General features: G+C 33.4%; 1 protein-coding gene across 2 annotated transcripts in view; it reads right to left on the minus strand.

The window, feature by feature from the left end:
* Window positions 1–5,972, minus strand: part of LOC134840637 (roundabout homolog 2-like) — a 20,111-nt gene extending 14,139 nt beyond the window's left edge. The window contains exons 1-2 of one of the 2 annotated variants that reach the window (XM_063856581.1): window positions 5,641–5,972; window positions 3,758–4,060 (exon numbers count right to left, since the gene is read on the minus strand). In XM_063856581.1, the coding sequence (XP_063712651.1) occupies window positions 3,758–3,797 (40 nt within the window). In that variant the 5' untranslated portion in view covers window positions 3,798–4,060; window positions 5,641–5,972. Of the gene's footprint in view, window positions 1–3,757; window positions 4,061–4,230; window positions 4,968–5,640 lie in introns of those variants that run through there. The other variant, XM_063856582.1, reaches the window with a different exon arrangement.
* Between the last annotated feature and the right edge of the window lie 7,598 nt (window positions 5,973–13,570).

A 13,570-nucleotide genomic window follows, 5' to 3' on the forward strand; every position in this document is an offset into this window, starting at 1 on the left:
CCAATCTTGCCGCGCTTGGTTTCCTTGCCAAACGGGGCGTTGCAGGTAGCACCTCCCTCGCTTAATTTGGTTCGAAGTGTTATTGCGACTGGATTCAAGTAATGATGGTGTTATGAATGAATTTGAGCGCGTATTTGTTTTGGCAGGACTAGTGTCAAAAACCGCATGAAACAAAGGATGAACGAAGCCGCTCATAAAAATTCAATTTGCCTTTCATTATTGGTCCAATATTGAAAAAATTAATTTTTAGCACTGCTTTAAAATTCAATATTTGACATATTTCCAACAGCTATACGGCAGGCAATTGTTAAATTAAAGCACCGAACTCAGGATTTAATAATTTAATTTGGAAAAAAATCTGGCGTTTTTTCCGCTCCAGTGCGATTTGGCATATTAAGCTGACAAAAAATGACGCTTAAAAGCGGAAAACAATAAAAAATAATCCAGCAGTCCCGAACAATTCTTACTGCTTTGAATTCTTTGGTGAGCAAAGCAGCAAACCAGAGCTAGGAAAAACTCAAACGTATTCCCTCTTTTGATCTACCAATGTAAAAATAATGTTTACATTTGAAAAATGGTTCTCTTTGCTTGTGTGGATTATTTATTCATTTTGCCGAGGCGTTACCTTAAACCGTCCAGAAAGCTTGTTTAATCCGAAATTTGGTTTTGTTTAGTTTCCAACATGTCTTAGAGTAGTGTGAAAAAGTCCCAATTTTTCACATTAATATTGCCTCTTTGTTTGTCAAATATTAAAGCGATTTCGAATAAATAAAAAATAAATATACATTTTGGCAATCATACAGAAAGAAAACGTCGTATTTTTCTGTGTTCCGATGCCAGAAACAGTTCTGGATATGGGCTAAGAAGCGTCACAAATAAAATGAGGAAATTTTCATTAAAGAGAATTATCTAAAATTAATGATCGAAGGAATCTATAAAAGCAGAAATTGAAAAAATCGCAATCGAATTTTGGAAGAAAAATTAAAAACAACAACAGTTTTTCGCCTGCCCATTAACCTGCCCCTCATAAACAATTCTTGTTTACAGAAATCACTTCATTTAAATACGTAAACAAACATCCTTCAGAAAAAAAGGCGCCGGCAAGTCTGAAAATGAAATTGTGAAAATTCATCAAAAATTGTGCTGCCAAAACAAAAGTCCCGAGATTCAAACATGCTTGAGGGCTGAATAATTAATAAGTTGTTTTTCAAGCAGCTCTAAGTGAGAGGTTACACAAATTTATTTATGAAGACTTGGGGGTATACAAGATTAGAACAGTTACTTAAATTTGGACAAAAGATAGGCGTAGTCAAAAGGAACAGATGCGCAAAAAAGAACAGCACTAGGTCAAAAGTTTGAACAAGCGGATGTTCACCCATCCACGGCCAAAATTCCTTGTTCGACTGGGAAAAAAACGTCAGCTGATACGTTTTGGCGTTTATTGAAAAAGCAAAACATTTTCAACATGCCATGAATAAAAATGAACAATGAAGATGGTGCAACTTGAGAAAGAAAATCAGATACAGTAAATTTTGATTCAAAAGCTTGAACTAAAATTTGAAGATTTGTGGTTTAAAAATTCTATGTAACAATAAAGTTCTTGTATTAATTGATTGTTTTTAATATTTCATTGAAAACATGGATTAAAAGAGCTATCAGTGCACAAAAAGACGAAGTTGTAATTGAACTTTATCAAAAAAAAATCATCATTATTAACAATTGCTTCTATTCAATCAGAGAATTAAACTCAAATTCATTTCAGTGAAGTGAGCCCAGGAGTGGATCTTACGAAGATTTAATTTCAGGCATTCAATGGGTCTTCTAACTTTTTATCGTCCAATTGTGATTCGATTAAACAGATCTAGTCTCAATGATATACACTTGCTCTTGATTAGTTGCTTCCTAAAAGGTTTTTCATTCGTGAAAGTCCTGCATTCAGAACCCTAAAAACTATGAGCTGATTTTTCTGAATTTATTAGTACAACTTATTTTTATAATATGGTCAAAATTGGCACTTCAAATGTAATCTTTGCCAATTACTCATTTGAAAGTGTATTAAAACAACAAAACACATTTTTTGCTCTTCAATCCGCCATTTGGCGAAGCTTTACTTATTTTGAGTAATTGAAGAAACTAAAAACTGATTGATCCATTTTTCAAAGAAACAACTGTTCCTAAGATCTGTAGAACGCGGGTATTCCTGCAGACAAATATGCAGTACTTCACAAACGTTTAGGGAGCACACAAAAAAAATTTGTATTAAATTTTTGTGGCCACACCCAGTAAAAAAGCGCAATTACTCACTCAATGACACGGCTTTTTGCTTGAAAAAAGGATTAAAAAGGTTTCTTTTTGAAGTTTATGTGAGCAGCTAATAAATGCAACCGGGCCGTTTTCCCTAAAACTGAAGAAAATTATTGCCGCAATTTTACATGATCATATGAGTTGGTATCATGTAGCAGCAATGATGTCCCTTTAAAAAAAATTGAAATTCAAATTAAAATTGTTCAAGAAAATTTGAACAAACTGTTGGCAGCAATTTAAACTTTTCCGAAACTGTAATATTTTCTTTGGCAATTAAAATTTTCCTAATTTTTTAAAGCAAATTCTGGGTACGTTTCTCAATTTTCGAAATCAGAAGCATTTTTTCGGGCCGATAAAATTGCAACACAAATTTATCAGTTGTGTCGTAAAAAGTCAGATCCTTTGCTTTTTCGGCGGAACTGTGAAATTAATTGGCATCAGTAAACTGTGTACTTAGGCGTCGGATCAAATCCTGCTCGAGCAATATAATTTTTTTTTCAATTTAAATTACTCGATTTCATTTAAGCTGAGTGGGCTCATAAAATTACATTTAGATAAATTGAAATATAAAAGAAAAATTAAAATAATTGTTCCGACCATTTGAAAAATGGGGAAGACCTCGTATTTGGGTAAGTTTTAGTTTTTTTCTTTTTTTTGTTTTCCACGCAAAATCAAGTACCACAAATAATTATCGGAACGGGTCGACGGGAATATCATATTCAATTACAGTAGTTTATTTTAGCTTACCTTAAACCGTGACACTTAATTGTACTCAAATGAAAGTAGTTTTTGGAGTTTTTAGCGCCATTTTAAAAACAAAGGCTAAAAATTCCAAAAAAAATTTAAATTTTTTTTAACATTTTTTTTTTCGTTTTTCAAGTCAATTTTCTTCTAAAACTGTTTTCCTGATGGCATTTTTACTATGACTGTAAAATATGCCTAATTTTTTTTCCTTCAGATCTTTTTATCACACCATGCGGAAAAAAACGACACTAATTTGAAAAAACATTTTTTGTATTTTTCTAAGACTGTGTTCTGAACATTCCGCTCAGTAACTGACTATCCTGTTTTTAATGGACATCACTTTGTAGCAGCTTTTGTATTTCATTGGCTATAACTGTTTGATTTTGGCTTAAAGTATTCAAAAAAGTTGAATTGAAACTTTCAAGAAAAAAATGTTCTTCTCTATTGGATAAAGTCTGCTTTCAATTAAAAACATTTAATATGAGAGGTTTTTAAAATATGAGAGGTTCTGTTATTAGTTAACCAGTTTCCTGAAAAGCAAGAATTAGAAAAAAAAACATTCGTGACAGTTTAGGCGTATCGGTGTCTACTTAATAATCAATTGCTCCCCTTAACAAAACATAGGTCGAGCTTATTATTGGATTGTCGTCGTGTAAAGCATTAATTATTGAGCCAACTTGGTAAAAAAAGAAGTATGAATTGTACTTACCTAAGATGGAGATCAATTTCTGCTGTAGACGCATTTCCATATTGCTTGGTGACGGTGCTTTACTTAGATTGGTGGTTGTTGTTGTTGTTGTTGACAGACAGCAAAGTCAATTTTTCCTCTCCCTGAAGCAGCCTCGAGGGAGAATGGGGAGGAAAGAGGGTGCGAAGTATCTGGGAAAATCTGATGCGGTTCGGGGGCAAATGTCGATTTCCCTTCAAATTAGCTGTTGTAGTGCAGTACTCTTCACAAGTCGAAAGATCTCTCCACAATTATCCACGCGTGACTGTGTTGAAATGCGGCGGACTGAAACATTAAAAAATTTCACTTCAAAGAAAGAAAAAACTATTACAACGCCACTAATTGAGAAAGTAAGGCTGCAAGTGGATATAAGAAGCAAAAATGAAAAATGATACAAACGTTGACATTTTGGAAAAATCGAGAGCAGGAAACACTAAAAAATGCATTTATCTAACCTTGATTATTTTTTCCAATTGCAATAAAAATGAAGAATTTGGAGAGCAATTTTAATATAAACGGCTTTGACGTGAACAATTGACCGAATAAATTTTAATTGGGGAATCGTTTTGACTTAGATAAGCCACGGAAGCGTTCAATAATATGGAGTCAAAGTGCTATCTAAATTATTGCACCTCAAGATAGGTCTTGAGCAAAAAGATATATATTGTTGCCGAACTGGAATAATCAAACTGGAATATCAAACAAAAACTAAAATAACAAAAACTGATAAATTTTTACCATAAAATGAATTTTATTTTATCTTTAATTGTGATGAATCGTAAAAATTGATAAAAATGACAATCGCTTCAGTTTTAGTTTTTAGCTTAAAACTGCTTTTATTTTTCGTGAGAGCAGACGGTTGAAACTGATGATTAAACACGAAACGAAGATTGTTTTTTTCTTCGGTTGATTTATTTTCAGAAGCTCTTCAATTTACTTGTTAAAAATTCTCGCATCACCGAGCAGTTTATATTGTAAATCTCTGATGTAGCTAAACAATTGTTAAGATAATTTACTGGCACTCAAAAAAATTAACCAGAGCAAAAAACTTACAACTCAATCTGCGATGAGCGTATAATATATGAAAAAAAACTTTGATATTTAAATCGACCAAAGATTTGTGGCGTCAGAAATATTGTCTACCAACTTTCTACCAACTATTCAATATTGTAATCAATAGTTTACGAACAGATACACGACTTTCTATCGAGTAACTCTGCGTCTCCTTTTAATTACGACTCTAATTGACAATGACAAAATTGAGCAAAAAGACACGATATAGCGACGATCCGAATAAATATATATCGAGCATGTTTGTGTATATACCAATGTTTTCACTTGTGTATTGTGTACATTTATTCATATTTTTACGTGCAGTTTTGGTAAAAAGGTGGTCGTTGATTGCAATTAGAGTCGATCGGCACAATTTGGTCAATCAAAATAATCGCAGCCAGAACCACTCCTTCTGGCGTCTGTGTTGAGTACGCACTTGTCACCTTGCTACCAAAAATTGACGTTCGAGAAACAAGAGTCGAGTACAAAACAAGCACACAATTACCACAACTTGTTCAAGCTTGCTTCACGTACCTTCTTTATTCATAACTTACACTTTTTACTCACTTTTTGTTCATTTTTTCATAAAGTAAACTCTAAAGCAAGTGATTCTGGCACGTGAAGTCGAGAAAGACTACTTTCTGTCATGCTAGGTGTGAACAATGCTCAATTAGCAATCAAAAGGTGTGAAAATCAATCAAAAAATCACACCATCCCTGCGTGAATCCAATTGACTTCGCCAGTTTTAGATGGTAATTGATCACTTGAAAGCTGAAAAGTGAGAAATTAAAGCAAACGTCAGCCTGACTTACCATCAAGGGGTCTTGAGAGAAGCTCTGAGCCAGTTGTTGAGATAGAAATTGGTCGCCAGAAAGTCTATTGAAGCTTTTATCGGTCCAGAATGTTCAATGAATTGACTCAAGGATCCATCTCCAAAGTTGAATGTTCGTGATTTTGAATAAAAACTGGCAGAATTGAAAACTTTTATTTTTTAAAATGAATGCAGAAATTGATTTTATTTTAAAGTTTTTTTGAGCCAGAAATTGGCCAGAATTATTGAGGAGAAGAAGACGAAATTTAAGACAGAAAGAAACTAAATTGAGGAAAATCGGAATATTGAGACTTGTAGTCTGCTAAAATTGAAATTGGAGCTTTTGATTGGTTTAATAATTCCTCTCTATAGGAAGGGACATTTTCCTTCTTTTGTCTTTCTAACATGCTGGACATTTATTGAGGGAATTTGTCCAATTCCTTGCGGACGGTTAATTTTGCAATAGAAAACCTGACAGGAATAACATGGATAAAATCAACGCCCCAATAAAAACATCAGCTCTGAAAATCTACTCCATGTCTATAGCCAGTGGACACCCTTGATATGAATCATCTATCAAGCATAACCATCAAAAATATTGACTATCGTCTGAAACTAGGGAGGGAAGTATAGTGAAAGTAGCTCATAAATACCTGTCACCGATATAGTAGGAATGTTTTTAAGCCGCAGAATGGCGACAAGAGTGGTTGACGACACTTTAATTGACTCTTAAAACAATTGATTTTTGTCATCTCACCTTTTCTCTATTCCTATCAGAGGGCCAAAAGCATTTTACCAATAGCATTCATTGACAAAAAATAAAACAGCATATTGAACATCTTATTGTGTTTTGAGTCACATTAACTTCAAAAATTAAGATTGCACTTGAAAACCAGAAAACCTTGAGGTTACTAGAAATTTTTATGCCAAAACAATCCCGCCAGTTATATTTCCTGAAAAAAAATTTAAAACATTTTTTAACTTTTGTTTAAAAGTTTTGTGGGATCTTTTTAACTATATCCCCTTTTTGCAAAAAAGGGGATATTCGTAGGTATAAAATTCTGATATGCTTAACTGTTGATTTATTTTTTTATGGGGGAGGTATTTGTTACTAGGTACACGAGTAGGGTATAGTTAAAGAGATCCGTTTTGTGAATTTGAGAGATAGGGATTACTATTAAAACCAAGTTTTAGAAATCTTTTCATTTAGTAATAAAATGCATCATGCGCTGTATTTTACCTCATCTTCTCTTTTAGCTGTAAATAGGACTGAGAAGCAATAATTGCAGACCAATTTTCTAGACACACTGTTAAAGATTTTGGCCTTCGGAAAAACCTTTTCTGAATATAAATTACCTAGAAGCGTTTCAAATTAACGCCCTTTTCAATCATTTTAATTGAGGTACTTAGAATTGCTTGGTAAAATTATGCTAGGCCATAGCTCTTTTCCCCTTTACAAAGCAATCAAAACATTTTGAACAAAGAGACGAAGAGGAGCTTCGCTCGTCTTGCGATACAAAAATGAGCCAGAATTATAGCGTAAAATTTTCTGTAAAAAGCGATATATTGCATCTTATAAAAAAAATCAATACAAAAAAATAATTTCTAACCATCCACCTATTTCGTAAGCCTTTCATAAAAGGTCAATTGACAAACTCAAACCAGGTGAATGAAACATTCGTTAAGAAGGAAGAAAATTAGAACAGTTTGTTACTCCTTTGTACTCATCTAAAGCACTGATCTGAACCATCCGGCACAACCTCATACACCAAAAAGCCATCAATTTTGAATTTTTTAATCAATTAAAAGTTGTGACAGAATCTTAAGTTCAATTCCAGACAAAACTATATCAAAGTGAGACTCATGTATACGTAGCCCAAAAAAAAGTTTTTAAAAAAGGGTTCAATTTCCGAAAACTGGCGCAAGGTGTAGTAGCTTTAAAAAGAGTATCAAGAAGAGATTTAAGAAAAACCTCAGCTTGAAAACATTGAATCAATCAACTTATTTTTTTTGTTATTTTTTCCGGATAACTTAAATCATCACTGTGTATCAACACTGTATGTTTTTTAGCCAAAATTTAACATGAAGATTTCAAAGGTCCAAGATCTCGATCCAATGTCAAGTTTCCATGATCTCGCTTTATTTTTCCGACTTTCGATACGAAAATAACGGAATATTTGTGCTCGGGATGGGTTTTTATTCTTCAGACAAATTTCGATTTTTTAACCGCCATTTTTGACGGAATTTTTTAAATATCATTCAAAAGGTATTGTTGTCCTGAACTTAAATTTTGAAAGATATTTCACCTGTGATTGTTTTTCGTAAAATTATGGGGGTTTGAAGGTTGCCATTTTGGCCAATTTGGAACAATTAACGCCCGATATATTTCGCGCGGTGTCCTACAATTTACAACTTGTTGAAACACAGTTTAACACCGTACATTTTAACACCCAGTCATTTCACTACTAAACATTTTAAATCGAAAACAATTTAACTACTATTTTCCAGTTTAACAAAGTACATTTTAACACCTAGTCATTTCATTACTAAAATTAATGCTGTATGAATTCCTTATCTTAACTCTTATCACACCAAAATTAATCCTGCAATTAACGCACCATTTTTAATTAGACTTTTCGCTAAGCCATTATGATCACTAAAAAAGCTGCTTGTGCTAATTCATAACAATTTGACGTACAACTTCTGAAAAAATTAAATTCTGATAGTCACTTTATACTTTACTGAAGTGATAAACAAGCGCAAACACAATAAACACACTATGATTGAGTCTTCTTTCGAGTTCACAGTTTCATCTAATAACAAGCCAATTCTTATAACGTCCGGCCAAGATTTTTAATTCAAGCAAAAAAATAAGATAACCGAAAACTGGATATGCTCAATATATCAATTTTTTGCGGCGACGCCGAAATGCTGAGAGTTCTGTAGATTCATCTTTCTGGTTAGCCGATGGAACTTTTTAAGTTACTCCAAAAATGTTCTATCAGCTATATTCAATTCATGTTAGTGTAACTGGCATTGCGCCAGCTTGCAATTACGCCTCCCTTCCTAACAAAACCGAAAAAACCTACGATCGCTTCTTGGAGGCGTTAATTGATTTAGCACCCAACTGCCGGCTTGAAAAAATTTTGTTAGATTTTGAGCAAGCTGCTCTTCAGTCCTTCCAAAAAACAGTCCCCGAAGCACATTTCATGGGTTGTTTTTTTCCATCTCTCCCAGAGTCACATAAAAAAAATTAATGAACTGGGTCTGAAAGTGACCTACGCAACGAATCACGATTTAGCGCTGGCTTTAAAAATGCTGCCATCCCTTGCATTCGAAAAAAAAGAAAAGATCGGCGATTCCTATGACATGATCGTTCAGGAAATTTAGAATGTATGCGACAGAAATTGTTTAGAACTCGAGAAAATAAAGCAAATAGACGAGTTGTGTCTGTACTTCGGCTCTACTTATATAAAAAGCTTGGTGCCAAACCGTGAAGTGTCATTCCCACCCTCCCTTTGGAACCAGCGACATGCGGCCGTGAGTGGAATTGCTCGAACAACAAATGCTGTCGAGGGATGGCATTTCGGGATTCAATCCTATTTCAGCGGAAAGTAGGGGGCAGCCTGCAAAAAGACGCTTCCGTACAAAAATTCAATTTTTTCGATGTATCAAGTGGCCATAAGTTCACAAAAAAGAAATAGTTTTGAGTATTAAAGGAAAGAGTACAAAACATAATGTCCGTTTACGAAGACAAAACTGATTTGTACTTTTTCAGAGCGTTGTCTAGTTTGTATTAAACCATTGTAAGTTTTGTCTCATTTTTGTTTATTCTTTCGTATGATTAAAATTCAAATTTTAATCGTACTTGAACTTTTGTCAGTTTTTTCGAGAAGACGTTTCCTTGCAGACTCCCGGAAACGTAACTAAAGGCAAGAACTTGACTCCTGCCTCAGCAATTTATTCCCAGGACAATCGCCCTTACTTTCGGGATGCTATATTGGGACTACGGGCTGGCAAATTCTTTAGCGTTGCGTTTATGTGCCAACAGTTCAAAAAAATCTGACAAAGCGATCAGGTCCTAAGTTTAAGTTCGAGAACGATTCTAAAAACATTGTTTTTTAGGCTTTTGGCATTGGTTAAAGCTTCTTGAATTTCTATACCGGCTGAAAATGTCTAGAAAATTAGGCCATATTAGTCAAAGGATGTCTAATTATTTAGAGAATTAATCCGTCTTAGAAATTGTTCCATATTGGTTGAAAGAAGCTTATTTGCTATAGTTGATTTGTTACAAGTAGCAAAATTTATCGTATGTGGGGAATGATTTTTATTTAAAAATTTTAAAATTTGAGAAAAAAATTTCATTTTATTTTATTACATTTAATTTTTTTTAGGTTGTTACTGCTCCATAAACCTTAAAAGTCAGTCGGAACATTCAGGGCTTCAACCTGATACGAGCAGTCTTGTTTAGGATAAGTACTTGATTTGAGCCGAAATTTCCAGAAATACTAACTATGAAATTACTCATTTTTCCGTTTATTAAAAAAATTATTTAAATTACTTCGATGATTGTTTTTATCAGCAATTATATAAAATTGCCAATGAAGAAGCGAGAAACTCGCACTGCTTTCTCGACAAGAAACTGCAAAACTTTATTTTAATCACCAATAAAAAGATTTTATATCACTCAATCCCACCAGACGGTTATTTCTGATATCTGATATTAAAAAAACTCTGCCTCAATTTCGGTGGTCGGTCTGAGCAAGAACACAAATGGCATGGCATAGGTTAAAGTTCATTTTAATTTAGATTAAAACTCCTGGAGACACTGAAATTTTTAAAAATAATAATTTGAATTACTTATTCCCAGGAACTTGAATCGCACATTTGAGCTTTTTGGCCTTTTCATTTTAACTACTATTTGAAAAATAATCAAATTTTATCAACACCTCACGCTTAAAGAGCCAAATAACAAAACGTTGTTTTAGTATATAAATTAACCAAAGCTTCATGAAATTTAACTAATTATTGTTTTTTTTTCTTGCTCCCATATTTTCCTGTTGATTCTAAGATTTCCAAGACAAATAATAGAGGACTAATTTTTGTGATTCCTAACCCGCACTCAGTAAAAAGAGAAAATATTAAATTATAATGGATTTTTATCGTCAGTCTCCAAAAATTTTTTAAAACAGAGATTATAATCTATTATAATTTTTTGGGGTTTGCGGACGCCTTTTTTCAGGGATTCGACCCCCTGCCTACAAAAAGGGTTCTCCTTTGTACTGTTTTGAGATATCCATATTTTGTTACGGACCCTTTGACGCCAATAAAAACTAATTTTGAGGGGGAGCGCGCGCCAAAAAAACGCAATTTTCTTATAACTTATAAATGGCATTATCTTATAGCATTATAACTTATTAAATGGGCACCAAAAATGTTATCATTATAATGGATTATAAATCGTTTGGATATCTAAAATTGGCGTTTTTAATTTATAATAATTTTGCTAAAAGTACGATTATAATTATAATATAATCAATTATTTTCTCTTTTTACTGAGTGCGGGAAAATCATTCTAGTTTGTCTTAAGTTCTGTGATCACGGAAATAAATTTAGACTCATTATCAAACCAACAAAATCCTGGATAAAGTGATACAAATATTTTTTTTAGCTTTAAAGCGAAGCTGCATTTCACGAAAACGAGTGGCAGAAATAGCTTTCAAATTGCAAGAACAAGCAAAAATAAGTTAAAAAAGCTTGAAATAATAGCAAAACTGCTCGTATCATGGTGAAGCCCTGATTGTCCTGACTGCCTTTTAGGGTTTACGGAGCAGTAATAACATAAATATTATCAACATATTAAATGAAATAAAATAAAATGAAAAAAAAAATTCTAAAATTTGAAATTTTTTCTACGAAAATCATCCCCCCACACGCCATATAAAGTAAAAAAAGAATAAATTTCGCTCCTTGTAACAAATCAATTATGGCATATAAGCTTCTTTCAACCAATTTGGAACGATTTCTAAGACGGATTAAATCTCCGCTTACGCGTTAGTAGCGTGAAATAAATCGCGCGTTATTGTCCCAAATTGGCCAAAATGGCAATCTTTAAACCCTCATAACTTTCCGACAAGTGATCACAGGTGAAATAAATTTTCAAACTTAAGCTCAGTACAATAATAGTTTTTGAATGATATAAAAAAATTCCTTCAAAAATGGTTAGATAAAAAGTCGAAATTTGTCTGAAGAAACAAAAACCGACCCCGAGCACAAATATTCCGTTATTGATTACTGCCACTACCGAAATTGTACCCCCGACATATACTTGTAACAACAAATGTCTACCCAGTTGCGCCATAGCCATTGCTGTCTCTCATTCACCAATCTTCAATAAATCAGGTAGCCGATTACATTGAATTTTCGATTACATTGAATTTTCGTAGTCTGCCTCAATAAATTTGGATAATAATCGATTATAATCGATCAAAAATGGATTATAATGAAACTTTTTTTTAAATTAATAAAATCCGAATATAATCGATTATAATGGATTATAAACTATTATTTTTGAAAAAAAGTGAAACTTGTTTTCGAGGCAAAATAATCCATTATAATCATTTATAATCGTTTGTAATGGATTTTTTCGAGAGATTAGTCACGAAATATACATTTTTTTTCATATTTATTGCATTTCCTGTTTAGTTCAGTTGCAACGTTTTAGGTTTTTAGGCTTCATAAAATGTTTCATTTCACTTTTCAATCTTTATAATTTGGTCTTATATACCCCGTTTACCCCTTCCCTGTCCTCCCCGTTTTCCTCCCTGTTTACACCCCCCTCGTTTTACTCTCTGTTTACACCCCCCGTTTCCCTCCCTGTTTACACCCCCCCCCCCGTTTACCTCCTCCCCCCATCCACCTCCCGCCAGTTTACCCCCCCCCCCCCCCTTGTTGCAAGTTTTGCAAATGATTGATTTTAATCCGTTATAATCAAGTATAATGGATTTTAAATGGATTATAATCCATTATAATGGATTTTAAATGGATTATAATCCATTATAATGGATTTTAATGGATTGTGTTTTTACGAAAATAATCGATTATAATGACAATATAATCGATTACGTGATCTAAATTTGCCACAATAATGGATTATAATGACAACATTTTAGACAACATTTTTCCATTATAATCGATTATTATCCATGGAACTCCGGTGCGGGTAAAGCACATGCACACAAACACACGAGCAGTACACAGATACAGACAATTTGTAAGTACACAGATACAGCACTAATTTGTGCGAGTTCAGATAAAATAAAAATAAATCACAAAATAATTCAAGCATTTTCGCAATATAACCCATTTTGGATATACTTAAAAATCTCTACCCCCTTCAAGAAAGAAGGGGGGATTGTTAAGTAAAATACTTGCACGAATTTTTGACCAATCAGAATGCAGCAAAATTCAAATTTACATACAACGTTTTAATGCGAATTTACTGTTTTTATTTACAGGGGTTGAGGTTTTTTAGTCGGTAAAATAGGGGCGAGATTGTTAAGTAGATCCCCCATTTATCAACACTTAACCGCAAAAATGGATTCCATTATCTTGTGTAAAAATGTGTACGAAGTAAAAATAAATAATTTTTTCCCTCTTAACACCTGCAAAGCCTTTTGGAAATTTTGTTGTTGCCCATCAAGTCGCGACCAAACGGTTTTTTTAAAAACGATTGTCTGCGCCGTTTATTGTTCATTAGCGTCATCTCATTTTGCGTGCAAATTTAAAAACGATTCCATTTTGTTTCCGCTGCGTGCAAAAAATTAAGAATCAGGGGCAGATTTGTGGGGGGATGGGGGTTCGGAGGCCTCCTCCCCCTCAAGGATTTGAAACCCTCACTTACCAATTGATCCCCCTTTGGTATTATTTTA

The sequence above is a fragment of the Symsagittifera roscoffensis genome, chromosome 2, assembly GCF_963678635.1.
Source record: "Symsagittifera roscoffensis chromosome 2, txSymRosc1.1, whole genome shotgun sequence".
NCBI lineage: Eukaryota > Metazoa > Xenacoelomorpha > Acoela > Convolutidae > Symsagittifera > Symsagittifera roscoffensis.